This window comes from Brachionichthys hirsutus, chromosome 15, assembly GCF_040956055.1.
Source record: "Brachionichthys hirsutus isolate HB-005 chromosome 15, CSIRO-AGI_Bhir_v1, whole genome shotgun sequence".
NCBI classification, from domain to species: Eukaryota; Metazoa; Chordata; class Actinopteri; order Lophiiformes; family Brachionichthyidae; genus Brachionichthys; species Brachionichthys hirsutus.
In genome coordinates, this window is record NC_090911.1 from 3,441,007 (window position 1) to 3,468,214 (window position 27,208).

Genomic DNA, 27,208 nt, shown 5'->3' on the forward strand with positions numbered 1-27,208 from the left:
GCCCTACTTTCGTTCCGCAGAGCTCAAGTCGGTGAAAACAAAACTAGAAAACGACAATGAGGACATGAAAGGAAATGCAGGCATTACAAGAAAATACTACGGACATCACAGTAAGTTAGATTTCTTCCAGAGGCGTTTCTGTACTTGATTACAGAACTACACAAACTACGAATGGTTGACTGGATGGTTTTTTTTTTAGCCGTTTTGAGGTTGATAATCATCCAAACCCACCAAATTAGTGTAGAAAGATGGGAACAGTGAGTTTTTCCATAATATGGGACCTTTAACATTTTATGAATTCATTTGATTTCTTTAAATAAATCCTTTCGGGCTCTCTAAATTACTGATCCATTAAAACCCTCTGGTATTTCTGAAACATTTAAGGGCGAATAGGTAGAGAAAAATAATATTTGAGTATTGTGTGCACACATACACACAAAGTTGTTTGGCAGATATTGCTTTATTGCCCTCGCCAAAGAGGAGGCGAAGGGTATTGCAATTGGGTGCGTTTGTATGTTTGTTTGTCTGTCTGTCTGTTTGTTTGTCTGTCCGAGCGCATAACTCAAAAACTAGTAACCCAATCGACTTGAAATTTTTACACAAGCAAGGTTCTGTCCGTGGCTCGGTCCTCTCCGAAAATGGCGTTGATCCGGATCTGGACCCAGATTCTAGAATTATTTTTACATCTGGAATTGTGCCTGCGCTGTAAACTGCCACTTTAAGAGGGAGGGACACAAATGGCATGATGGGAAAAAGAGTCCAGAAGGAGTCTTGTAGTACATTCCGGAGCAGCAAGCTAGCGCAGGTTTGGCCCCTCTGCTCCGGAAGCCCTGTTTACTGTCTCACAAGATCCAATAGTCTTTTGGAGGCGAGGGTCTGCAATCTCTGATTGTCGTTTTCTAGTTTCCGATGAATCAGTGAGTGACCGGTGACTGGCTGCTCCGGCTAATGATGAGATTCACATGTTTTTACGCAGCTAATAGACGCCATTGTAATCGGAGTTTCAGGACTCTCGCGGGACCACGGTACACACATCCTTTGCTTGTTCATCACCCTCGCCGAAGAGGAGGCGAGGGTATTGCAATTGGGTGCGTTTGTCTGTCTGTTTGTTTGTTTGTTTGTTTGTTTGCCTGTCCGAGTGCATAACTCAAAAACTAGTAACCCAATCGACTAGTCTTTTGGAGGCGAGGGTCTGCAATCTCTGATTGTCTTTCTAGTTTTTTTTTACGCATAGCTATTAAGGTGTATTTTCTAAAAGCAGTTGCATTTGCAACTTCAATGGATCTTTCCATTGATTTCTACATTTAGGGTCTCAGTGAAAGTCTAGACACCTGGATTAGATAAAAAGACAGCAGCTGTTGGGAGTTGTTTTTTTTATGGCATATTGTGGCCATTTGTTTGTAGTATTTCCAGTCTTTCATTCCGTTTTTCTCTCTCTCAGCAGTGGGCGTGGCAGAGGACGGATCGGCAGAGCAGAGCAGACACACCTGCCATCCATCCTCCCATCAACCAACTGATGTTGCAGCCTCGTTAGTTAGTTAGTTAGTTAGTTACAGTAATTTATTCACTCATAAAATAATCTCATTTATGAGGCAATCACAGACCATAGTTGAAACTTCAATCAAAAAAGGAACAAAGAGAAATCATGATGCATTCAAATTTGTGTGAATTTATTAATTCTGGTATTTATGAATATAAATCATAGCTAAACGGTTATTGACCCCTCCCATGCACAGCCATAAAGCCAAGGATCACTCAAGGTGTAGAGGAATTGGAGTTAAATACTCAGATATAGGTTATTTAGATATATATATAATTGATTATTACAATTATGTTTTTCACCACCTCTAGTCCCTTCTACATACACAATTTAAATCCCACCACAGGAATTATGTAAAACTGTAAAAACCTGTCTGTCTGGAGAAGTGTTACAAAGAAAGAAATGATATGATTTTGTGTTTTTATCATTTTCCTAATATTAAAAGTCATTTGACAGTGTGCGGTGAACACTGTGCTCCTGTCCTGATGAGCCATGCTGGATCTGATGGTGATGCATGTGGTACTGGCTGGTGGTGGGACCTTCATCCATCAAATCCTCCTCTTCCTCCTCCGCCCTGTAATCCTCTGCCCCATCCTGAGAGTAGCTATGCTTCATCACCAGGATGTTCCGTCGGCTTGTTGGCGTGATATGGTGGGAAAGGCGCGGGGACTGCTGGTTTACCATCACCGGCGGCGGCACCAGAGCCCCCCCGTCCGGTGCAATGGTGGCATCTCTCAAACTCAGGTTACTGCGGCTACCGTGGATGCTGCTGTGCACGCTCCCCTGCTGAGAGCCGCAGTGGTGGTCGCGAATGCATTTAGACGAGCAGCGGCGGAGCGTGTGGAACTTCTCATAGTCCTCAGCCAGGGCGGCATCATGCAGGTTTCCAGATTGGGCACGGCGCAGAGTGCAGAGCTCATAGTGAGGAGGCTCCAAACCAGGGTGGAGTAGGGCAGGGTCGAAGTCATCTCTGTGGATGAGTGGAGGAAAGAAGCCACATCAGCCTTCATCTCTGGGTGTTCCAACACTGACAGATACTGTACAGAGTCTACGTTACCATTTACATGAATGTACATGAAACAGATTGTATTAATGGTGCCTTCCTACTTATCAGCATTTGGTGGCAACGGGCGTTTTAGTCATGCAATTCGAGACAAAACACATTTTAATTTCAGTTGAAAGTTTCCAGATGTAACCGGATGGGATGTAATTAGGCAGGCAGGTGTGGGAGGGAGCACCTGTGGCCCATTTGCCACTGATTGGGGGGGCGTATATAGGTGCTTCCCCTCCCTCGTTCCTGTCTTTGTGTTTTCCCCGTCGAGGGCAGGTTGACCGTGGATTGTCACTGCCTTGTCTCCTCTTCTTTTGCTTGTAGAGTGTTTTTAAGGAAGTTTTTGGAGCGTTAAATAAATATTTTGAATTGTTGAATGCCGTGCTGGTCGTCACTGCGAGCGGACCTGTGGTTGGGGAAACCCGCTGAAACGAGCTGGGGACCAAAGGGACAAAAAAATACATGTCCTAAAAAATAGAAGTCCTAAAGTGGCGTTGTTGGCAACAATCGTCTAGCCCCATATGCACAACGCCACACAGATTTATAATCTGACAAAAAAAAAACTTTTGGCTTGGAGTAGAAAAGCTGCCGGTTTGGTCCTGATCAACTCCTGAGGGCAAAACCTGGAAATGCATCTGCTAACTGCTTGAAACTGTTGATCAGTTAATCGATGCCTGTAAAGCAGTGGGGAAAAAACAATGCACAAAAGACACTAAAAAGCACGAAGAGTCAATACAGCCATTGTTTAAATAAAAATAATGATCAGAGCTGAGAGTAAAAATAGCAAATGTTATTTTCCGAGTCCAGTTGGACTACCCTACCGGCGGATGATGTATTTCTTGCGGGGCTGTTTAATCTGGATGATGACAGAGATGATGAGCAGGATGGCGACCAGGCTGCAGGTCACTCCGATGATCGCCAGGTTCGTGTTGTCCAGCGTGTCCAGGATACTGGCTTTCCTCTTCTCTAGTTAAGGAGATTAAAATGGAAAAGAATGATTTTCAGTTCAGTCACAGCACAACCAATATACGGATGGCGTTCCACTTCCTCAGCCTCTACGTCCGGGTACCTTTGCAGTGATTCTCATCCCATGGATAAACACAATTCTGGATGCCATTGCAAACCAAAGTGTGGTTGATGCACATGTTGCTATGGCAGAAGAACGTGTCTCCTTCACAGGGAGCTGAAAACCAAAAAGTAGTGTGTCCCAATCAACACATTTCAAACAATGGAAAGAGTTTTAGCAGGTTCAGAACTAAAAGTGACATTTTTGGTGTCAGAAATATGCGCACAGCTTCAAAATACTGTGTAGTTTATTTTATATTAATAAATGAACAAAAGGCGCCACAGTATCTGCAACACGATCCGATTAACAGCAACAGTTGCCATCGTGAACATTTTTCACTCAAGTTGGATAAATGAATTCAAAGATGCGCACTGGACGGCTTTTCGTACAGAACATATCGGTACAAGTCCGTCCCTTCAGGCGTCAGCGCATGCTACTCGGTATAGTACGCAGAAATTCACAAAAGCCCACTCACGTTCATGGAATGTTGTGAAGAGGATCCTGAACTTGCTCTTCCTGCTCCCCTCGTCTGCCCACAGTCTCACCACACCCACCGAGGACAGCAGCATCACATCGTTGGCCACCGTGGAGCAGAACTTGTTCTTCAGGTGCTCAACGGAGCTGCTTCCATCATAGATGGCCACAAAATTACGCTTGCACTCGTTTGAATTGTGCATTTCATACTCCAGGAATCGCATGAAGATCTGTGGGTGAGAAGTTGATCTTAATCAAAATAATATGCAGTGGACTCGATACCCAAACGATCCCAGGACACAAATGTGCCTTATTAAAGCTTGGCTGAAGAAAGAAACTGTGAATATATGAGGGGGGGCATGTATTGAATGAAGATTTGAGATTATGGAAAGGAAGCAATAATATATTCAAAGAACTCTGAGACTACTCAGTGAAATCATGGAAACCTTCTGAATTCTGTGTCTTTAAAAAATGACAATGTGAACATGAGGCTGATGTAACAAGTTGATCATTCATTGAGTTGCCTCGACAACCGATGGATGTTATTGTAAACTCCAACCTTCTTCTGTCCAACTACCTGAAAGTCCAACTCGTTTTATTCACCTCTAGTTATTTCATCCACACATGTCAAACACCAGCAGCACTCAACAGTCAGAGGCCGCTTGGTTTCTACAGACCCGAGCCGTTGGTGGAGCCTTGATGTACCACCTGCAGTCCACAGCTTCAGTCTGCAGGGCCCGGCCCTCCCCGGATATCTGGCTGGACTCCACAAAGCCTTCCGGGCCACTCAGCTCAAAGTCGCAAACTAGCAATGAGAATATTTCTCCGTCATGTGTGTCTAATATTAACGTATGCCACAGCAGGGTAAAACGGTTAGAACGCTTACAAGGCAGAGCTGGCAGTTCCCCGATGTCTTTGAACTCAGGATCTAAAAGCAGAAGACAATGTGTTGATGTTCAGAAAACATATCTCTGTCTGAAATTTAAACATCTGTCCATGCAATAGTCACAGCAACGATGTTTTATGAAGTGTTGGGGCTAGAATAAAAGGGGAACCAAAATAGTGCACTAGTAATAAAAGCAATGATATTAAAAACATACGGTGTCGCGAGACAGGATCAAGCAGCTGGGCCGGAGTTTTATAATCTGTGTGCCAGAACATTCCCTCCGTCCTCATTCAGACTTCCCTGATGCCATTCGATGAAGAGGAGAACACACTCATCATCAGTCAGGGAAGTGTAATTGTGTTCTGAACCTTTGCGCAGAGGAATCTATCTGCTCGGTGGATTATAAATCCTGATATACCAGCTTAGTTTGGGACAGATGAGTTTCTGAGCAAAGACTTGGTGACAAAAACATCACCTTGTTTTTGTTTCTATAGAGGCTCCTGGTCAAACCCAGTTTGATAGGATGAGAAAGTAAAGGTGCACCTGTACAATTACTGCATAGTACACTGTATACTGAAATGCAGGGGTGGGCCGTTACATTATTTCACTTAAAGAAATGAAAACATATATCCAGAATTTGAATCACATTGGTTATAATATAAATTGAACATTATTTCACCCACAGCAATGTGCTTTGTGAGCTGGCTCAGTAATCTGATCACAGTTCAAAATCAACAACATAATCATTAGTAATCTCACAGCCGCATTTCCCCTGTTCTATTCATTTAAAATCCTGGATCACCAGATCAGGAATATAACTATCCACACGAGGATGTCATCCTGCCATTTCTGTCTTAGCTTTATAGTTTATACAAGTTTGTATTGGCCCCATTCCTTAATGCTAAAAACAAGGATTCTGGATTCACACGATGACAAGAAACGCCTCCAAAATATGCCGTTGATCCAGAAAGAAAGAGGACTGGGGATCAGATTAAGCTGGCTCTTAATCTGTGTAGGTGCCCTATAAAATGTGCTGGCAATAAAGCTTCTGCCTCGGACTCCCTTAAGCTGCTGCAGCTCAGCGCTGACAAGCTATCCCCTGAAAACACGCTTTCATTAACGAATGTGAGTCTCTGCAGTGTGTGTGTGTGTGTCCTTGTCATCTCCAGCTGGTGTCTCTACAAACTGAAACCTACACTCCTCTCGGCATGCCTCCAGACTAGACGCTTCATGCAGCTGTTTCTGATTAAACGGCAGCACATGCTACACGTCCTTCCTAATCTCGTTGTATATGCACTATGCAATGAAAATAAAGGCTTTCTATTCTACAGTAATTCACCGTATTCAATGCATCATGCTAGAGGGGAGTCTTGCGCTTGTGTGCGCTGGTGTTTCGGTGTGTTTAAGAGGCAGCCAGCAATGTGGAGCTGGATCGGGAGAGGGTGCCGAGGAAGGAGCCCAAGGCTGAGCAGTGTGGTAATACTATAATATATGAATACTCTTAGCATCACCACATCTGTAGCCATGACGAATCAGTGATGACGAGGAAGTACATGGACAAAAACTGCTTTTCATCCAGCTGGGCTCACTATGACGCAGAGAGATGTAAATATTTCACACTGAAAAATGGAAAATTGGGGTTGTGGCATTCCTTCACACACTGGTGACAAACAATCTCATATTACAGGTAACCGGTGCATGAACATATGATAAGATGAGACTAGATAGGAGGTGCAACACGTGTCACTCCATCCAGACAGGATTGTTATTATTAGCTTGGTTTAGTTGAGCGCTTTCTCTCTGCTCGTAACAAAGTGATTCCTTTTCATTAAAGCAAAGCAAGAATGCTAAGGGGTGCTAATAAAGAGCATTAATGCATTAATGCTGTCAACCCTACTGCTAAATAATTAATGATTAGTGCAGTTTTAAGAATTTTGTATTCACCGACCTTGTGTGAAGTTATACCGGGCAGAGAAACCCATCGCCTCCAGTTCACCATCCGCCACAAACTTGATGTACAAGTACCGCCCACTGGAGTGGACAGTCGCTGGGCTTTCCTTCCCACAGTAGCGGCCAATCAGGGATGAGAAGCCAAAGGGCCCATCGCGGACCTCAATGTGGTCAAATTTACAGTCCCAGGATGGCTCTATGGAATACCTGTCATTGAAGAATAAGTCGACGCACTGCCGGGGAGAAGCTGCAGGAGCACGAGAGTTTAACAGAGTGTGAGAAAGGAGACTAGGAGGTGAAGGGGTTAAAAAGGAAAGAATGAAGGCCTCACCTTCTATGATGTACACACATTCCCTCTCAGGGGGGTATTTCTCAGGGTAGTTAGGTGAGGTGAAAAACCCTCCATCAGGTTCCTTGACCCAAGTCCCACACTTCCCAGCTGGAGTCACGCCCGAGTTGTTTTTCACTGGAAACAATGTTTTTAGAGACAGAAGTGAAGTAATGTTTGTCCCTTTTTGAAACATCCAAAACAAGAAGATGAAATTAAAATGCAACCACAATTCTACATAAATGGGATGCTCTGTAAAAAAAATAAATGAATCTCATCATTTTATAAAATTGAGAGGAAGATCGCTGCTCAAAGCCTGAAGCCGGTTTTTACATCCAACTGTCAGAAGGTTGCTGGTGGAAAATGAACAGCCATTGTGAACGTGAGGAGATACCTTGAGCTTTTGTTTTGCTGGTTGAGGTACCTGACAGCTCAGGTGTGATGAGGCTCGCTGCAAAAGCTGAGAGAAGAAGAGCAATAAAATAATGGGATTTTCCTTTATGATAATCCAGAAAACAGATTCATCTTATTTACAATAATTAAATCTGAAAATGATCTAAAATGATAATACATAAAAAAAAATAAAGAAAATTGAAATATTGATCTCACACACACACACAAACAGAAATGCAGCTGTGAACTCACCAATCGGCAGCAGAAGTTTGTGCACCATTTTTGTTCCTTTAGGACGGCTAACTCTTTCTCAAATATTGCCATCAAACAGTCTTTAAAAAACAATCTAATAATTGGGGAAAATATTTCTTCCTTACAAAATGCATGGATGAAAGACGTCCCCGTCCCTGTCCCTGTCCCGCTGTCTCCCAGGGAGCTTAAAGGATTAAACCACCGTCTGCCACAAACCTTCACAATTTTTGCTCCACCTTTAATCCTCTCAGAAAATCTACACTCATTCACAATGATTCTGCTGCTTAAAGTGGACTCAGGAAACTATTTTAACTTTATCTTTTCCAGTTATTGGATGGAAAAATAAGTAAAAAATAATAATAATTCTAAATCTTAATGTAGATTTCTTAGAATTACTTATTAAACTCTTATAATGCAGCAGCGTAATACCCACAGTATTACTGGTCGTCTTCTGTGTATCTGTCTGTCATTAATAGTTTTCTTTGTCTGTAAATTACAGCATTCATCTGCAAACATACAGAGAATTCCCACACAGGAAAAATCAACACTGCAGAACAAGATACAGCGTTAATAACAGAGTCGGAGTCTGCAGCACAAGACCAGGCAGTCTGAGTTCATTATTTGTTTGTTTGTTTGTTTGTTCCGGCCAGAGAAGGCTCTTTGCTCTCTCTGTAGTCAAACAGTCATAGTCTAGCTAGCACAAAGTGAGTCATCATTTACAGAGGAAGCGGCATTTTTTAAAAGCTTACATCCTACAGACTGTTTTCAAAAATGTGCATTTTGAGTCCCCCAAATCCTCCTTGTTGTGTGAAACAACAGCGTAAATGCAGCAACGCCTACCGTTTTAGAATGCAACAGGTGATATATGCATGTTTGGGTCCCCGAAGAGAAAACCACAATCACTGAGCAGCGTTTAACCGTCTCTCAGCTCTAATGCTTGAATCTAATCCCAGAGGAACACGCATATCCACATGTTGGAAAAGAGCCGCGAGGTCTCAGGGCCACCTGGATTAAACCGGGACAGAGATCCCAAGGGAAAGGGGCAGCTGCTTGTTCTCATGGCCAGACCTTGTCAATGCGTCCGTCTCCATAACACACAAGTTACGCTGCCACACCAGCAGGATCCTAGCAGGACCAGGAAAACTGATCTGTTTTGGAACTTCAACTGTTTTCCACTAACATTTGGTGAATTAGAATTGAAAAAAAAATCACTTTTAGATTCCAGATGAAGCAACTTTTCAAAACGTTTTAAATAGAACTTCGAGACACTTTCTGATATTTGTGTCTGCATTAGCCTCAGTATTTGCTGCTCGTTGCCACAGCAACTACTATATTAGTACTACTACAGTATACTACTAGCAATAAGAAGATTTTGGGTTCCAATCCACCTGGGAGTTTTCTAGGAGGAGTTTACGTGTCCTGCACGGTTCAAGGTGCGCTTGAACTCCCATCTGTGCCTTCGTGCACTGGAATGTCTATTGTGCAATACAGTATATACCTATACGTTATCTGTGATCTATTGTGATTTAACATGATCAGTATTAATCAATAAAGCCAATTGTCCCGCAGTCCCTTTGTTGTGTAAGCGTGCAGCAGCATATGGAATTCAGATCCGATCAGAATACTTTATTAATTCAGCAGGGAAATTATTCAGCTGCTCCAATATATATTGTACACATCAAAGCAGTACAAACACAACGATTAATGATACAAAAAAACACACAAATATACAACTGGGACAGAAATGGAAAAGTTGATGCACAAATCTAACAGCTGTCTGGAGGAAAGAGCTCCTGCAGCGCTCTGTAGAGCATTTAGGCCGGAGCTGTCTGTGACCGAAGCTGCTTCTCAAACCCTCCACGGTGCCGTGCAGAGGGAGAAAGGGGCCCCCGAGGACGGTGCTGCTCTGCAACAAGATCCTCCTGTCCATCACAGGATTTCACCAATTTCTGTCTATAATGGAAATTCCCTACATTCTTAGCTTGAGGTTTACATGAAATGTTCCTTATTCCGTGTCAGTGTACGATACACAGATTATCAACAATTAATCTGGGATCACGCATGTGCGTCATTATCCACCTGAGTCCAGGTTTGTCTTTTTACATTTGGCTGCTGGACTACTTCCAGTTTCTGAGTGCGTTGGACTTCAGGTCAAAATCTTCCCTTTGAGCAACCATTGAATCAACATTTGCAAACGCACATGAGAGTTTAATCATTTCATTAACAAATTGTAGACGGGCAACCTTTTGAAGACTTATCTTTGAAGCGAAAGGAATGAGTCTTCTGAATGTTTCTTGCGTATGCTCGTCAAGCGTCTCCACCTCCGCTACGAAGGCGGTGTCCGCTGTCTCCGGGTCGCAGTTGAAGCTGACGATGACGTCTTTGGGGGCTGCCCTGTTTGGGGTCACCAGCTCATCCTCCACTGCATTTTTAATGCGGGAGTAGTGAATCGTCAAACTGAGTTCAAATATGGAGCTGAGAAGCAGATTGAAAGCAGTGACGTCTTCCTTTACTGGTACTGCTTGGCTCCCTCCCAGCGACTCCAGATTCTCGTCCTCTGCTATCAGCCGCTTGTGGTACCTTGGTGAGACGAAGACACAACAGAGTCACGCAGAGTACACACACACTCGGCATGTAGACGGATGGACATGGTAGCACCTACCGCTCTGTCTCCTCTTTCATCCTCCGGGGGTTGTTTGCGATGTGGGGTACCAGCCTCAAGTACTCGCTGATGGTGTACACCTGCGGCGGGTAGTAACCCCTCAGGTCTTTGACAAACAAACCTGGAACGGGCCCTGACTCCGACACCCGCTCTCCCCGAACCTGTCTGGCGAGGGTGTCAAACAGCACGGCCAGCGACAGGGCCACGACCCCCACCCCACCAAGAGTGACGTTACCATCCCTGCCAAAAGTGGCCCTCAGCGCCCGAGTGAAGTCGCCCAGGTGCTCCGGGCTCAGGGAGGACTGCACGGCAGTGTAGCGGCTCCTCAGGTGAAGTGATGCGTTCGAGGACAGCATGTCGACGAAGAGCGGGCCGGGGCTGTAGCTTGGGAAGGGACAGACATCTTGGGCCACAGAGGTCAGATGGGTGGTGTTCTGAATCGGGCAGAGGACAAACGCCATCGGACAGAAGCGTGTCGGACGGAGATCTGACTTACTGTCCCGGGAAGCGTTGAACAGCGGCGCCGCTTGTTCTGCGTTCGTACGCGAGGCCGTTGCTGCTTTTATAAACTCAGCCTGCGATCCTGGAGGCAAGTGGGATTAATTATTGACTTGCTTCTTACTTGAAAACAGCGACTGAGTCATTGTTTGCCCTGGTGGTCGATTGTACATTGACTTGCAACGACCAGAGTGTAAGTGTAGTAACCATGGCGATATCAGTGTCAGATATCACCCCGCCTCACATGGCACCGCATGTTTTTTGACCCTGCGTTTTTTTGCAGTCTGTTTGGTTCAAACTGTTGTTCATGACCGATTCGTCTTTTGACAAACTCACTGATGTATTTGTATTGACAGTGAGGCGTCCAATAATCATGAACCTTGACTCCCTCCTTCTTTTTCCTTGGGTCTAATACAGTATTGGAAGGTGACGATGATGATGATGATGCTCAGATGGCAACTAAACATGCAAACTGCTCAATTAGAAGAAGGGACATAATAGATTCCATTTTATTGAGTATTCCGATACAGAAAACTTGCACAGTCAAAATGGTTTAACTGTGTCTTTTAGGATTCCTTCATCCTGTGTGGCTTCTGGTAAAATCCTAATCCTAACCCTAACCCTTCTTGTGAAGCCCTAATTCTAATCCAAACCCTTCTGGTGAAGCCCTAATCCTAACCCTAACCGTTCTGGTGAAGCCCTAATTCTAATCCAAACCTTTCTGGTGAAGCCCTAATCCTAACCCTAACCATTCTGGTGAAGCCCTAATTCTAATCCAAACCTTTCTGGTGAAGCCCTAATCCTAACCCTAACCGTTCTGGTGAAGCCTTAATCCTAATCCTAATCCTTAACTATAGGTGTTCAGTCTCTCCATGACAGATTATCTGATGACGTTTATAGAACCCCGTATCAGAAACGTTTTACGAGAAGCGGTTGACTCATGCACCGATGAGTCCGTTAGCTGTGACTCATGGCATGACTCATCACATTTGAAATGTCTGACCACAGCATCGAGGGAACTGACTCACATTTGTTCAGGCACTGGAGAACAAACTGGACGTACAGTGGAAATAAATTTACACATGGCTAACTTTCCTGAATTTTGAAACTGCTGAGAATAACAAATAATATTCACCATTATCTGAAAGATTTGTTGTCGTCGAAGCCACTAGTTTCACATCTAATTAAAAAAATCTGATCTGGATTTGTTTGACGCAATTTTGTCTTTATTTAAAAACAAACAATTGATTTATTGATTATTTAAATCTAACTAAGTGCAATGGCCCTCAGGTCAAAATCGTGGAAATGAGTGAGTCTTTTTTTTTATTTATTAAATAGATTTTTCTTAGTTTTTGTTACTTATTTAGTGTTATAGGTTGGATTATATCAGGGTCAGGGGTTCTAATCTGGTGTAAACTGTAACGTATTGCGTTACGACGCGCGGGTTGAGTGCGCGCTTTGCCTTTCACGCTGTTGTGTTCTGTCTCTGTGGAGTTGCCGTATGGCAGAATAAATCAAGATGGCTCCCTGCTAAACACGGTGTCCTGTTTCAAATACATTACATAAACGGTTTGGATGTTAACATTATGGGACTGATCTGCATAATTCGGACATTTAACTGAATTTGTAGTGAAGCATTACTCGTTTAACTCAGAGTTTAAATGACCTACAATGACTGATTTCAGTCTGATCTTCATAAATTATTTTCTGTAATTAAAATGTATCCTACTTTGTATTAAATACAAATAAATTGGGGGGGGGGGGTACATGTTTTGGGGATAATATTCAGTGGATACAGGAGGAGCTGTTGGAGCTTTCCTTTAACTCTTTTAAGATTTAAGACAATGACCAGACTGCTGTCTTGTTTGACTCAGCCCAAACATCTCTGGTGTTCAAGCCATAACACTAACCCTGATCCTAATCCTGATTCTAATCCTGATCCTAACCCTAACTTTGATCCCAACCCTAATCCTAAACCAAACCTTGATCCTAACCCAGACATGGGCAAACCACGGCCCGTTATGCTTTTCAATACGGCCCGCCGAACTTGTCCAATTACCAAAAAATTCAAAATCATAACTTTCACTTTGTCCCTGCAATACCCGTGTTTCACCAGCAGATGGCGCACTGACAACCGCGGTGGCGTGTAGCGAATTACTCTTTGCATTAGTTTCTTTTTCCCCATTACTCTCTGACCCCGTCTGTAGAAATGAGCGGACCAAAGAAAAGCAAAGTAGACGGTGAGGGCCGAGTGCTTAATAAAGAGCGGACAACAAGATTTCTTTTCACCGAAATCCGATCTACGGCTGCATGTCTGATATGCCAAGAAGCCGTTGCGGGTTTTAAAGACTATAATATCAGCCGTCACTTTGCCACAAAGCATGCAAACTACGCCAGCAAGCAATCAATGCAAGAATGGGAGGCTCCTGCACAGAGTTCTGCCGTCGCTTCTCCGATTTAAAGAAAATTGACGCATCACTTCAGCTGGTGTCCCGTCCCGTCACAAGACCCTGAAACCGCACCGCAGGAGCTGCAGTTGGAACTGATCGATCTTCAGTCCGACTCCGCCTCAAAGGATAAGTTCAAGTCTCTTAACCTGAATTACTTTTATGTCTCACTTAACGAAGCCACGTTTCCAAACCTCCGGAGGACGGCAGAGAAGATGCTGGTGTTGTTTGGCTCGACCTACGTGTGTGAGCAGACGTTCAGCGCCATGATCAATAAATCCCGTTCTTTTAATGAAGTGCGCATTTATGCACAGCAGCGGAACAACAATGAGTGCAGCAGAAATGATTGAGATTTAGTATTTCGTGTTTTGATATGTTTTGAATGTTGAAAGTGATCATCTTTTTTCAATAAATGTTGATTTATTTACGTGTTCAAGTGAAATTTATTAAAAACAGATGCAATCACCAGGTTTGACAGATCACAGTGTCAGTGTTATTTTAATCTATTTACATTTCTCCTCACACCGTTGTGCCAAAATATGTGTAAATGCTGCATCTTGCATATTCATTGAGACAAACGTACTACCTGCATTAGGGCTATTTTGCACATTTGAAAGACGCAGTTCTTCGTACACACTGTTAGTAAATCGGGTTGTACATTTATCTGTGTGTGTTTACTGTGCTATGAGGTTTGCACACTACACGCAGCGCTTTAGTATATCTGGGCCAAACACTCATCCAAATGCTCCTGGCCCGGCCCCTCTGTCAAAATTTCAAACCCAATGTGGCCCGCACGTCAAAAAGTTTGCCCACCCCTGTCCTAACCCTAACCCTGATCATTAATCCTAATCCTAACTCTAACCTTGACGATTCAGGATTGCTGACTGAACTCTCTTCGTTCTCCAAGAGGGGGCAGCAGAGGCTCCTAGAAATAAAACAACATGGTCACAAAACATTTGAGCTGCCTCTCACATTCATCATCAGTCAGAGGTGTCACCATCGACCATTGACTTTATTGACTATTAAGTTCCTGCAATATTTTAACCTGAAAAGTTCCATTTAGATTACAACTACTTTTCCTCAACACAATAAACCGGTGATTCGACAGGGTCGCGAGTTTAAAACTTTTTACATTGCCTAATATTTAATGAAATTGAATAAGGAATTAAAGGTCTGAGAATCAACATATTTACAGATCTGTTCTGGCTGCAATAAACATTGATGCAATTTGTTTACTTTCATTTTTGTATTTAATCATTTCTGCATTTTGCCTTTTTTTGCACTGAGACGAACCCTAACTCTAACCTTATGAAATAGATGTTCATGAACACAAACACACGCCACACTGTGTGTGAACGGGGAATCATAAAGGAAAGGCCTTGCATTAGTGCAATCTCTTTACCATTGATCAAGTGCATCTGTCAGACAAACTGCACGTCAGATGAGATTAGTATATATACATTATATAAATTGAGGGTTTACTTTGCAGAAATTGGCAATTTCTTTCTGATGAGCTGCAGCTCTGTACCTGGAATATCTCTGATACCGATATTTATCCTATAAATAAATTTAATCGGGGCTTTTACAGGACATTTTTGTTTGTTCATCAGTTCCTTCCTTTAAGGTCCAAAAAGGTTTTGTAGTAGTAGTAGTAGTAATTATTTTATTTCAGTCAGTATCTTAAATGAGAACAAGGAATTAAAAAATCAACAATATAACAATGACTGAAAAGGTTTTGCCGGGTGTGAAACACTTGTTAATGCCAAACCCTTGTTACATCTTGAATGAAGATGTGTAGAGGTTAATAACATAAAACAGGTACTCAGGTAATTAATTGTCAGTGTACTACTACAATGTAAAGTATTAGATTAATTACCTGCTGTCAAACAGTGCAGATCCGGTGTCTTAAAAGTGCGCCCTATTTTAAGTGACGAGAAATAACAGAGTAAATCTGTCAAAGAAACATCTGGAAAGAGCAAAGTGGGGTTCTCTCATAACATCCACAAGTTTACTCTCACGTCTCTTCTCGTCCCATCAGATGCTTCCTCAAATAGATGAACCCGGAGTTCCAACAGAGCCCCGCCGGCTTCTCTGTGCGTGTTTGTGTTGGGTGCGGGTGCGGGTGCGGGTGCGGTGTGGGAGGGCAGGCGCATTCGTGGAGGTGGAGGACTGTTGCTCCGCGTTGCGCGTTGCGAAGCACAAATGCGGCATATAAACGCAACCCGGGTTAGTGCGTGGAGCCATTCGAGCCGCCGGAGGAATTCAACAGGTACCTCCAGACGGCTCTGCGCGCGTTTCCTCCAACGTGGATGTACAACAGCTTCAAAGCGAGTCGCTCTGTCTGTGTAATGGATGAAAGGAAAGACTCTCTGGATTGAAGATTTGTCTCTGCCATCATCTCCAACCCCTGCTGGCTTCTGGAAAATTGCACCTGAGAGATCTTTGTGATCGACTGGAGAAATTTAAAGGTAAACCGGCCGGCTATCAAAGATAAGAAAAGCATGTTTGTGTGGAGAAAGTTAGTTTGGATAATGAAACATCTGCAGGGTTGTAGAAAAAATCTAGAAAAGCACTCCGAGAGCACAGACCTCCGCCAAGCAGCTCGTTCCCCTCCTAACCTGGATTCACACTGTCCACATCTGGATCAGCATCAAACGTTTCTAGATTGTTCTGGTATCTTTATACATCAACCTTGAAAGTCAAAGTTGATCATCACCAAAATCTAAGCAACTATTCCTGGTAACATTCCCAACATTTCATCAAGATCCGTCCATTAACGTTTTGAGTAATCTTGCTAAAAGTCAGACAGACAGACAAACCAGCGGCGGTGATTACGTAATAACGGCGGAGGTAATAACCATTAAAAGAGAAAGTACCGAGTTCTCTGTTTTTATATCAAAAATAAATGCAGCGATTCATCCTTCAGTGCTGACTGGCTGGTCAACACAGGAACTCAGGCACTAAGTCTCCTCCTCTGAGCTTGAAGTGTGAAAAGTCGGTTTACACTGGCCCTACTGTGTGTCGGGACGCAGTGACCTGCAGATGGACTCCAGCCTTGCAGCTGTCAGGCCCCTTATAATTACAGCATTGTTGAACTGCATGGATGATGAATTCAGTCTTCTAACAAAACGGGTAAGAAGGGAGTGTAGTATTGAAGTATTTGTGCCATATAGTGAGCTAAAAATGAAGCGCATGACCTTATTAACCGCTACATGGAGTAATTTGTGTATAACAGAATATCTTACGTTAAAGAATTAATAAATGCATTTTATTTCCGCTTCTCTGTCTGTATCCAAGTGTTTTGTGTGTTTTTTTTCCTGCCACAAACCCAATCCCACCGCCTTCCAGTAACACCTGTCGGGTAGTTAACCTGCTATCCTGCTTGGTGCTCCTACACACCCCCCTCTGTGCTGCAGATTAGGAACCGTAGTCCTCAAGCAGCAGCAGGATCCTCCCCACCATGAAGAGGTCCCTTCCTTTCCCGGGCTGGGTCAGAGCAGCAGGCCTGCTCTTGTATCTGAGCGACACCGTCCTGGCCGTGGTCCTCGCCAACGCCACGCAGCTCGACTCCGTCCTCCACAAGTACGGGGACAAAGACGAGGCGTGGTGGCGGGTCAGGTCCAGAGGGAAGCGAGCCATCAGTGAGGCCGACATGCACCTCATCCTGGACCTGCACAATAAGCTGCGAGGTCAGGTCCACCCTCCTGCCTCCAACATGGAGCGCATGGTGAGTTGCATTATACCGTTTATCATTTGAAATAATTCAACTCTTTGTAAATGTTTAAAGAGGGGAAAATAATAGTAGAAAAGCATTCAACATATTCAGATTATTGAATCTTTTTATGTATTCCAACAGTTTGCGAAGTACACAAGTGAGTTTTAAGTTGTTTTCAAAAGCAGACTACATTTCAAAGTACTGAAATGAGACAAAGCATCCTTAAACTCGAGTCGTGAAACATGCTGCAGCTTGTGAGCTTTAAGACGGCGTTCCGTCTGCCTGTTAAGGGTTGTGTCTGTTTTAGCTGTGAATCAACAGCACGGCATGTCATCTTCATCATCATCATCATCATCATCGTGGGACACCAGGAGCAGCTCTTCACCACACAGGAGGAGATCGCTCCCATTCAGGCAGGAATCATGCTGGGCTTTTATTCCAGCCCGATGAAGGGACTGTGGGCTGTCGGGGTGTTCCACCGCTGAAATGCCAGTGGTGTGTGTGTGTGTGTGTGTGTGTGTGTGTTTGTGAGAAAGGTGTGTGTGTGCCTGCATGGTTGAACGAGTGTGAAAGGTTGCAACGCTAATCTGAGGAGGCAGTGAAGTATGCTATCTTTATTAGCAGTGATTGCTGCTGCCTTTGAGACGCTAAACTCCAGCTAAGCACCACTGCTGTATTTCATGAAGCTCGTCTTTGATGCGGTCACAGCAGGGATTTCTCTGAACCAGGTAAAACATATGAAATATATAAGGTCCTGCACTGCAAAGCTCGACAAGTGTTGCTGCAGAAGCATCAGGCGAAGCATGTGATAGAATCTTAGACATAGGTCCAATATTCAATATTACATTCATTGACATTTCCTTCTTGGGGGAGGGGGGGGGGGGCACACACACTTCTTAGTGCTCAGCGTAGAGCGTCGTCAGCAGAGCATTGGAGACAAACAGAACAGGATCTAGAGGCCAAATCCACCATCAGGCCGCCTCTCGCTCCTTCCCTCGTCTTCCTCGCCCTCACTGACCCTGGCCTACATCCATCTTTCACCCCCTGCAGTGTTGTCCTCCACCATCCTGCCCTGCCTCCCCGCTTCCTGCTTTATTTACTCTATCACTCCATTCCTCCGTAAACCTGCTCTTTCGATTTGCTGATCTTTGCAAGCTTTTTCTCAGGCTTTCCCTCGCCCCCTTCTCCACTTGCACTCTCCTTCCACCTCTCTCTCTGTGCACCGGAGCTCACTTGATCCCTTGTTGAGGCTGATGTTATCTTTTATTTCATCCTCCATGCATTTCATTTTTGGGTGCCACAGCAGAGAATCTATTTCAAACATGCCCAGCCTCGCTGTTTGAAGGTTATGGTATGGTAGTAAATGTACGTTATGCATACTAAGCCGGGATTATTTTTTTTTAGAAAGGTATACTTTTACTGATGAAAATGATGTGGTAAGATGATGATGGCCACATATGTAGTTTTCAGCCTGCAGGACTTGGAGGCCAAAGAGGCTGCAACTTCTTTACAACCTTGAGTGAATGCTTTTAAACACTCTTCTACATGCAGAGCTCTTCTTAAAGGTTTCCACAATCACAATACCTTTCTGTGTTCACAGAGCATTTGCAGGATGTTTTTTGCATGCATTGAATTTGAAAAGGTTTCATACGTTTTTCAATGTTTGTATTACATTGAGCATTGGGTATAAATGTAAATCGGCGCATCTCTCGCCTCTGTAGTCGTGTTGTTCTTGGCAGACGACTGGAAGCAGCTCCGTATTTGGGTTTCTTTGGAATGCTAAAGCAGAGTGGGAGTTGTTGCCGTGACCCTTCACAGGTTGACCCATAGCCCGGAACTCAAGACTGTTTGCACTTAGAACTTTCTTCTGATGTGGAATTTAATTCTAACCTGTAAAAACAGTGGCCTTATTACTCCTATTACTCTAAAGGAAGGGTTACTTTGCTTCAGGCAGAGTAGAATCTACAAGGTGGAAGAAGGACAAAATATGAGAGTACAAAGAAGTGAACCATCTATGATGTTACACTGAGCTTCATAACTGAAAAATGATATTTTATAAATAAACAACCTAGGAAGAAATAGAAGTTAATTTCCTGCATGTAAACGTAACTCCATCTGGTTTTTGCTCTGTAGAATCAAAATGCGTGTCCACTGCTTACTTTTTACCGCCGCCATGGAGGTTGTGTTTTTCTGTCTGTTAGCAGGAACTTCTGGATGGATCTTGATGAATGAACTCTGAAGCTGGATCTTAGTCTAACTTAGATCCCATTACATTTTGAGAACAATCTGGATGCAAAATAATAATAATCTTGATTTTCCCATTTACTTATAATGGAGACTTAAAAATGCCAATTCATACCCTGTAAAACATGCATTGAATTCAGTCACCAAAAATCGGAGTCATAAAGAACTACTATGTAACATGTCTTCTGGATCCGATCCAGATACTTTTGTGGTTGTTTCGGTTCTGCCCCCCTCATTTGCTTAATGGTAAGCTAAGTAAACTTAACTAAAGACACCAATGACTGCCTACTATTGGTACAAACCACAGAAGCCACAAACCACCTCAGTGTGGGTGTCTCAGCCACAGCTGGATGGAGACCAAAGAAGTAAGCAGACAACAAAACAGGCCTTCAGCCAGGCCTCAACAGAACGCAGCAACAGCGGGAAAGCCTCACCAAACGTATGGAAGACATTATATGGAACACATTATTTTGAATCAATCACAGCACCGTATTTCAGCCTTATCAATGGTCGTAATGTGAGCATGCAGCAGCAAAGCACGCAGCACCAACATGTCAGTCAGCAAGGAGAAAATGTTGAGGGAAAGTTTTCAAGTACTTTTAGTTTAACTGAGCAATTAAAAAACAACTTTTTACAGTAAATGGTATCAAACCTGAGAATGAGTCTGTTTTGTATCAGCATCTTCTCTCACAACTTTTTTTTATGGGACCAACACAGGGAACAAGCTACGAAAACACCACATTTAATAGTAGCACGAAGCTGCAACTTGATCTGGTGGTGGCGTTTCCCTTCTCTCTCTCTCGCTTGTGTGTATGTGTGCGCATGTGTGTGTGTGTGTGTGTGTCTGTAAGAGCAGAAGAGGCGGCGGCTACTTTTGCAATACTTGTACAATTGTTTGTTTATGGAAGGCATAGTAGTTCATTCAGAAATAATGAAATATTAGAAAAATATAATAGTAGATCCACCTGTAGTAGGCTAATTAGCCAACTTCAATCATGAAGGTAATCTAGATTGGACTTTCATGTCCACAGACATCCATCACAGGACAGAATAAACACTCGCTGACGTCAGCCTGGAGCCGAGGAGAAAACTAGAGTTACCAAACTGAATGTTTTAGCTGGCAGCTGAAATAATGAGGAAAAATAACACATACTCGTTCGTACCTTGGATGACCTTCAGATATTACCTTCTGAGTTTGTCTTTCCAGGGGCCAATAATGACTGTGTGTGTGTGTGTGTGTGTGTGTGTGTGTCCTCCCCAGGTCTGGGACTATGAGTTAGAGAGGAGTGCAGAGCACTGGGCGCATACCTGCAGATGGGAACACGGACCAAGCCACATGTTGACACAAATAGGTCAGAACCTTGGAGCGCACTGGGGCAGGTGTGTGTGTGTGTGTGTGTGTGTGTGTGCAGCGAAGTGGAGTGTGTGCTATGCTAAGAATAGTAGTGTTTTTACAGACGAGGCAGATACGTGTGTTTTAATGCAACTCAAACTCAGAATGTATATATTCTGTTGTTCCTTAAATCATTTTACGGTAATCCCAGCAGTAAAGTCTGAGATGATTTATCACGTGAAGCCTTCTATTATTTTCTTATGTTATGAAGCTGCTTCAGGTGAAGCGTCTTGCTCATTTTAACAGGTTGTTCTGTTGGTATAGATCATGAGATGGGACTTCAATATTTATGTCATAAAGAATACAGTCTTTGATTTCAGGGACCGGCCCCCGACCTACCACGTCCAGGCCTGGTATGACGAGGTGAGGCACTACAGCTACCCCTACTCTCAGGAGTGCAGCCCACACTGCCCATTTCGATGCTCAGGACCGGTTTGCACTCACTATACCCAAGTAAGGACTTTTATTGTAATGTCTTCATGGGCTTGCATGCCCTTGCATGAAAAGAAAACATGTTTTTTTTTTTGTCATATTGAAAGAAAAATATATATAACATCTTTAAATTAATCAGTGTTTTGCTTTGTTTTTTTTAAGAGTGGAGGATATGGAGTTGTTTTCTTTGTCAGACATGTTTGAGAATTAATTTAGAATTTAAAATTGTGTTCACTCTGAGAACCAATTATTAAACACAGACAAAATGCTAACATTTAATGGCTGCTAGCGTTTTAAGGGCAGGATCACAGAGTTGTTTCTTGTTTGTCGGGATCCCCATCAGCTCCCAGGAAGTGGCTGCCAGGCTTGCTGGCCTCCGACTGAATGTTCGACTTTGTGTTGCATTTTTCAGCTGGTGTGGGCGACCAGCAACCGAATCGGCTGTGCCATCAACGTGTGCTACAACATGAATGTGTGGGGAATGATCTGGGCTAAAGCCGTCTATCTGGTCTGCAACTACTCGCCACCGTACGTCTTAGCATGTGTTTCATCTCCCAGCATGTAAAGGCTCTGCTGTCAGGCTAGCATGGACAAACATTTCACATGTGATGACATCATGACCTTCGTACTTGAGTTGCTGCTGCCACAGAGGTAACACTTTGGCCAGTGCGGTTCCATGGAAGTAGGGGGGCAGTTCCAATGTGGGAATAGGAAGCATTTTCATGCAGGTGGAGATGAAGAGGCAAGTCCGGGATTTCTTTTATTCATCATTTTTTGGCTATGTTTGCAGGACAGCTAAAGACTGCAGCAGGAATTAGCGATGAGGACACACCTGCGCTGCTGTCCACGTCCCAGTATTATGTGGACATGTCCCTTGCTCTCCCAGGGAATGATGCATGGATCGCAATCCTATTTCAATTAGCAGATGCAGATAACAATCCAGTTCAATCAGATTTAACAGTTTGGCAATTCCAGTAAACTTGATTTATGGTTGAAGGGCCATGAGTCTGATATCAGACAAATGTTGATGAGCTACAAAGGAATGCTTGTTGACATTTTTGGTCCAGAAGCTGTGCGAGGCGAGCGCAGACAGCGTCTGAAGCCTCAGCCCACGAGTCAGGCTGACATGCTTTTACGTGCCGCCAGACAGAGCGGCCTGAGAATCCGTGCACGGCTGCTATTTGGCACCGCGCTGCATAATGGAGGCAAACTGGGAAGGAAAGGGCAGCTTTGACAATGAAACTAATTTTAAGATGGCTTCTGTAGGTCACAATACAAAGATCAACCTCTCACCGAACAGGCTTGAGTTTCATAGATGGCGCTACAACAAAGGGGAAGAACCTGGCAGATGACATGTTGGGGTCAGAAGCGTGAAATGATAAATCGTCTTTAATGATTATTCTATTTCTGCTGCTCTTGAAGTCATTCACCGGACTCAACGTGCATGGGCCGTGAACAATGGCAACGTTGCTGTTCTAACTGTGTTTTCAGGGGGAACTGGTGGGGTCACGCTCCCTACAAATATGGATCGCCCTGCTCTGCCTGTCCAGCTAGTTATGGTGGACGCTGCAGGGACAATCTCTGCTACAACGGTAAGTATTTTAAATCCTCACACACTGTATGACATTCTCATCTGCCCTGATATTTTTGTCATGTATGTCAAGGTTTGTGTGTTTGCTCTGATTAAATTATTGCCATTGTAATTTTGAGACACAATTACAATGCAAGACAATCCCATCATCTGCATACAATGACTACATGGAACTCATGTTTGTAGACGGGGATGTGGACAGACGTCCAGCTCCTGAGACTGAGGAGACCAATTACGTTGAACCTGAACCAGTAAGGGACAGGGAGCCCCAGCCCAGGTCCCAGACACCAAACCCCATCCCCAACGACAACCTGGAGAGAAACAAGGTTATCAGCACGGAGCAGATGTGTGAGGACCGCGCCCATATTGATTTCTCTGACAGATGCAGCTTTCACAGTATATGCTATTGGCATTTATAGTTGTTGTTGTTGTTATTGTTGTTTTAGGCCAAATGGTCCAGTGTGAGACTAAACTGAGGGATCAGTGCAAGGGAACAACCTGCAACAGGTAAATACTAGGGAGCATGCATACAAAATATTTCAAATATTTTGAAATATATGTAGATAGTTTGGTGGTCAGATAGAATTTTATGAATTATTATTTAAGAAGAAAGATTTAAGCCAGTATTAGGATAATATAATGTGATTTTATCAGATGTAACAGACCCAAATCTGCGCTGATTTTCCTGCCTGTAGATACGAGTGTCTGCCTGGTTGCCTTGACAGGGCTGGGAAGGTAGTTGGGACTGGATACTACGACATGGTAAATGTGTTTGTGTTGTGTTCTATTGAGTACTGCATGCTCAGGATGCCGGGACGTTAATAACAGAGTCTTATTTTGTATTTTGCTGCAGCAATCGAGTGTGTGTGGCGCTGGGTTCCACGCCGGTGTGATTGACAACGATGGAGGATGGCTGGATGTGACCAGACTGGGCAGAAAACAACAATTTACCAAATCATACAAGAATGGCATTCAATCAATTGGGTATTGATTGCAATCTATATTTATCAACAGAAAATCATAATCAGTTACTGAGCAGTCAAGATACTGGAGATTGTGGTAGTATACTAGGTGTAACGTCACGTAGAGTGTTTCTGTTGAAGTATTTACATAATTGTATAGTACTGTATATTTGCTCGAATCATTTGGGGTGATCAGATAATGATCGGTTTCTTTTAACTTCACAGGAAGAACAGGAGTGCCAATTCCTTTAAAGTCGAGCCCGTGCCAGGTAAGGCGTGTCCTGTCGTTTCACCTGTACATGCTGTCTGTGCGCAGAACGACTGCAGGTTGCCGTTCAGCTCTCATCTTCTCTCAGTCAGGGCTGTAACATGTGAAACCGCGGTGGCACTTTACTGTCCTTTCAAGAAGCCAGTGCGCCACTGTCCAAGGTAAGGCTCTGATTGGTTGAGCTCAGTCTCAGGTGATTGTCATCGCACTATTGGACTAAAATCAACTTTCTCGCCAGGTTGTACTGTCCCAGGAACTGTCTGCGGGACAGCGGCGCCCGGGTCATTGGGACAAAATACTATTCAGATGTGAGTTCTTGCACCTGTCGCTTATTGTACCGGCAACAGAAGACCCTAGTCTTCATGATGATGATGATGAATATATTTATTAGATAGAATGTTAGAGTACAAGTACAGTCCTCTTGTCCTCGCCAGGAGAGCAGCTGTAACCCATAACGTTTCATGCCACCGACCCAACATGCAGGCTAGACTTTAAAGAACAAGCCTACTTGAATTTAATCCAGACATAAATATTGGTTGTCTACTGATGTACTACCACTGTACCGTCTGCTTGTCCCGTGAGGGGTCGCCACAGCAACCAGCGTTGCATCGTCCTCCCCAACACCAGCCACTCTCATGTCCTCCCTCACTACGTCCCAACATTCAAAGTCCCTACTCTTAATCCTAATGTCCTCCATTCCCTCTTCTCTCGCTGTTGGTGCACCAGTCTTCCTCCTCTTCTACATCTCTGTCGTCGACCCGAGGTAAACCCATTTCCTGCAGCGTCCCGTGGGTTAACAACTTAACAACGCTGTTGGTGGTCGTTTTTAAGCCGGGCCTCTTTGACTTTCTTATTTAAGGTGATTTTTGTCTGAGTTTTACGCCGGATGACATACCTGACGCAACCCTGTGCATTTATCCGGGCTTGGGACCGGCTTCCTGTCACTGAAGCACAAATCGCCATCCACAATACGAGAGGCTCTGAATTATTCTATAATTCTGAGCAATTTATTTCTTATATAACACCATATTGTCTTTCGTTCAGAAATCCAGCATCTGCCGAGCGGCCATTCATGCCGGGGTTATCCAGAACGAGTCTGGAGGGTACCTCGATGTAATGCCTGTGGACAAACGGAACCAGTACAGCGGTAGTTTCCAGAACGGCATCACCTCCGAGAGGTTGGTCTAAAACACTGAACTGTTTATGGGCTGCGTGGCTGGCATGGCGCTGTAGCGCCGGTTCTTCTGGTATATGCTCTAAGGCAAGTCAGGAGACTGGATCAGGACATGTTGCCCACCATTACTAAACAAGTGGCTATTTCTTTGGCTGGAAGTCATCTGTGTATTTGCTGTAACAACGGGTACCACGGCGGTGTCCTCTCCCTGCTGTCTCTCTTGCAGCTTGATGAGCCCACATAGCGGGAATGCCTTCAGAGTGTTTGCAGTCATCTGAAGAACACTTCTCAAAGCACCATCTTCAAAGCAGCAAACACACTCATTATCATCTCACACATTGTAATGACGCTGAATCATCTCTTCAGCCTCTGACACGTGACGGGACTTCACTTCAGAATTTCTCTGAACGTTTGGTCATGAAGGAATCAGCATCCAAACACAGCTCAGAGAACACTTTGAGAACGATCACCAGGGATGTCTGCCGACTTATTTCTGCTCTAAACTTCCACAGCAGAACAGAGTAATCACACTTGGTTGCCCTGAAGAATTTTTAATTAGTTAAAAGTGAATATATATGCCACAAGGTTTTTCTGTTGAATAATTTGTGGACAGGATATGGTCAAATTCAAGATAGAAAATCTGAATTTACATAAAATCCCACATTGGATCATGCAAAAATCTGCACATTTGAAGGTGTTGAAAACAAATTGGACTGAAAAAATACTTGTATGAGAAGCCGAATTGTGGCGGAATATGTCCGACAAAACATCCATTTACAAATTAAATCTATTGATATTAAAGACACCTGAATTCTACCAGTGCAAAGAATGAGTTTTACTACAACCTCCGCTGGTCGAGATGGAATGACTCAATGTTCAACAGCGTGAACAGTTCAGTTTCTGATGATTCCATAAGTAATTTCTTTTCATCACATTTGAAAGGAATAATATAGCAGTAAAGCACTGATTGTATATTTTTGTACATAATAATGTGTAAATAATATTGAACAGCTTGCTAATGTTGCCTCTTGCATACACATCTAACATTATCGACCAGCAATAGGCTGTAGATGTCTAATGAAAGAGTTTCTGCTTGCAGATCATTATATTCAGCAATCAAGCTTTTAGTTTCACGCATTTCACCATAATTTTCGTGTATTCATATTTGTGTAAATACTGTGCATGTGACATATTGTTATATTTTATGCTACATTTTTCAGCTTTGTTTATAGATTTATGTAAATGAACCCTGGCTGGCCAGGAATGTGCATGACAGAATTCCAATAATAATAAAGTACAAGGAGCTGAAATTGAAATGTTTTAATTCTTTTTTTTGCCTTATTTCTCTTTTTATTGAAGAGTCAGTGCTATAAAACCATAAAACAACATTATCCTTCTCAGGAATAGAATCTTTCCAAGCAGTTGAGTGGCAACGCTGCTCTAATATCTACTTCCACAGCCTTTGGTTGTCCTGAAGAATCTGTGCATTAACATTGAATCAACATCCTAAAGTCTCTTCTGGATTCAAATGTCCTGTTAAAGCTCTCACTCGAAACATGCAGGTGTGAATTGAATAACTCAAACCCCTAACCCATAACCCTAATTCCAACACCTAACCCTAATTGTAACCCCTAATTCTAAGGCCTAAATTTAACCTGTAACCCTAATTCTAACACCTAACCTTAACCTATCGGGGGCCGGCAAAGGATTTGTTTTTCCATTGTAACAACTAAATGCCTAAAATACTAGCATTGACTTCTAAAGTCCTGATTTTGGGTTCAGGATTTGGACTATTTCAATATAAAGATAATTTTAATACAAATATCCTGACCTGTACTTTGTGTCAAAAGTGTATTTCTATTTTTTTCACTGGACATTTACG

General features: G+C 43.4%; 2 protein-coding genes across 2 annotated transcripts; one reads left to right on the forward strand and one right to left on the reverse strand.

Annotated features, from left to right (window-relative positions):
* Positions 1-1,978: 1,978 nt before the first annotated feature.
* LOC137904232 (neuropilin and tolloid-like protein 1) lies at positions 1,979-7,968 on the reverse strand. The gene is made up of 10 exons (XM_068748383.1): positions 7,941-7,968; positions 7,690-7,755; positions 7,299-7,433; positions 6,966-7,214; positions 5,018-5,059; positions 4,809-4,936; positions 4,133-4,361; positions 3,661-3,774; positions 3,413-3,557; positions 1,979-2,510 (listed from the first exon to the last, which is right to left on the reverse strand). The coding sequence occupies exons 1-10, from the start codon at positions 7,966-7,968 to the stop codon at positions 1,979-1,981; spliced, it is 1,668 nt and encodes a 555-aa protein (XP_068604484.1).
* Positions 7,969-17,007: 9,039 nt separating this feature from the next.
* On the forward strand, positions 17,008-25,604 carry LOC137904233 (cysteine-rich secretory protein LCCL domain-containing 1-like). Its single transcript, XM_068748384.1, has 14 exons — positions 17,008-17,274; positions 20,768-20,886; positions 21,220-21,352; positions 21,744-21,859; positions 22,823-22,923; positions 23,109-23,270; positions 23,369-23,429; positions 23,618-23,684; positions 23,776-23,906; positions 24,110-24,153; positions 24,241-24,313; positions 24,391-24,460; positions 25,197-25,330; positions 25,553-25,604. The coding sequence occupies exons 1-14, from the start codon at positions 17,008-17,010 to the stop codon at positions 25,602-25,604; spliced, it is 1,530 nt and encodes a 509-aa protein (XP_068604485.1).
* Positions 25,605-27,208: the final 1,604 nt, after the last annotated feature.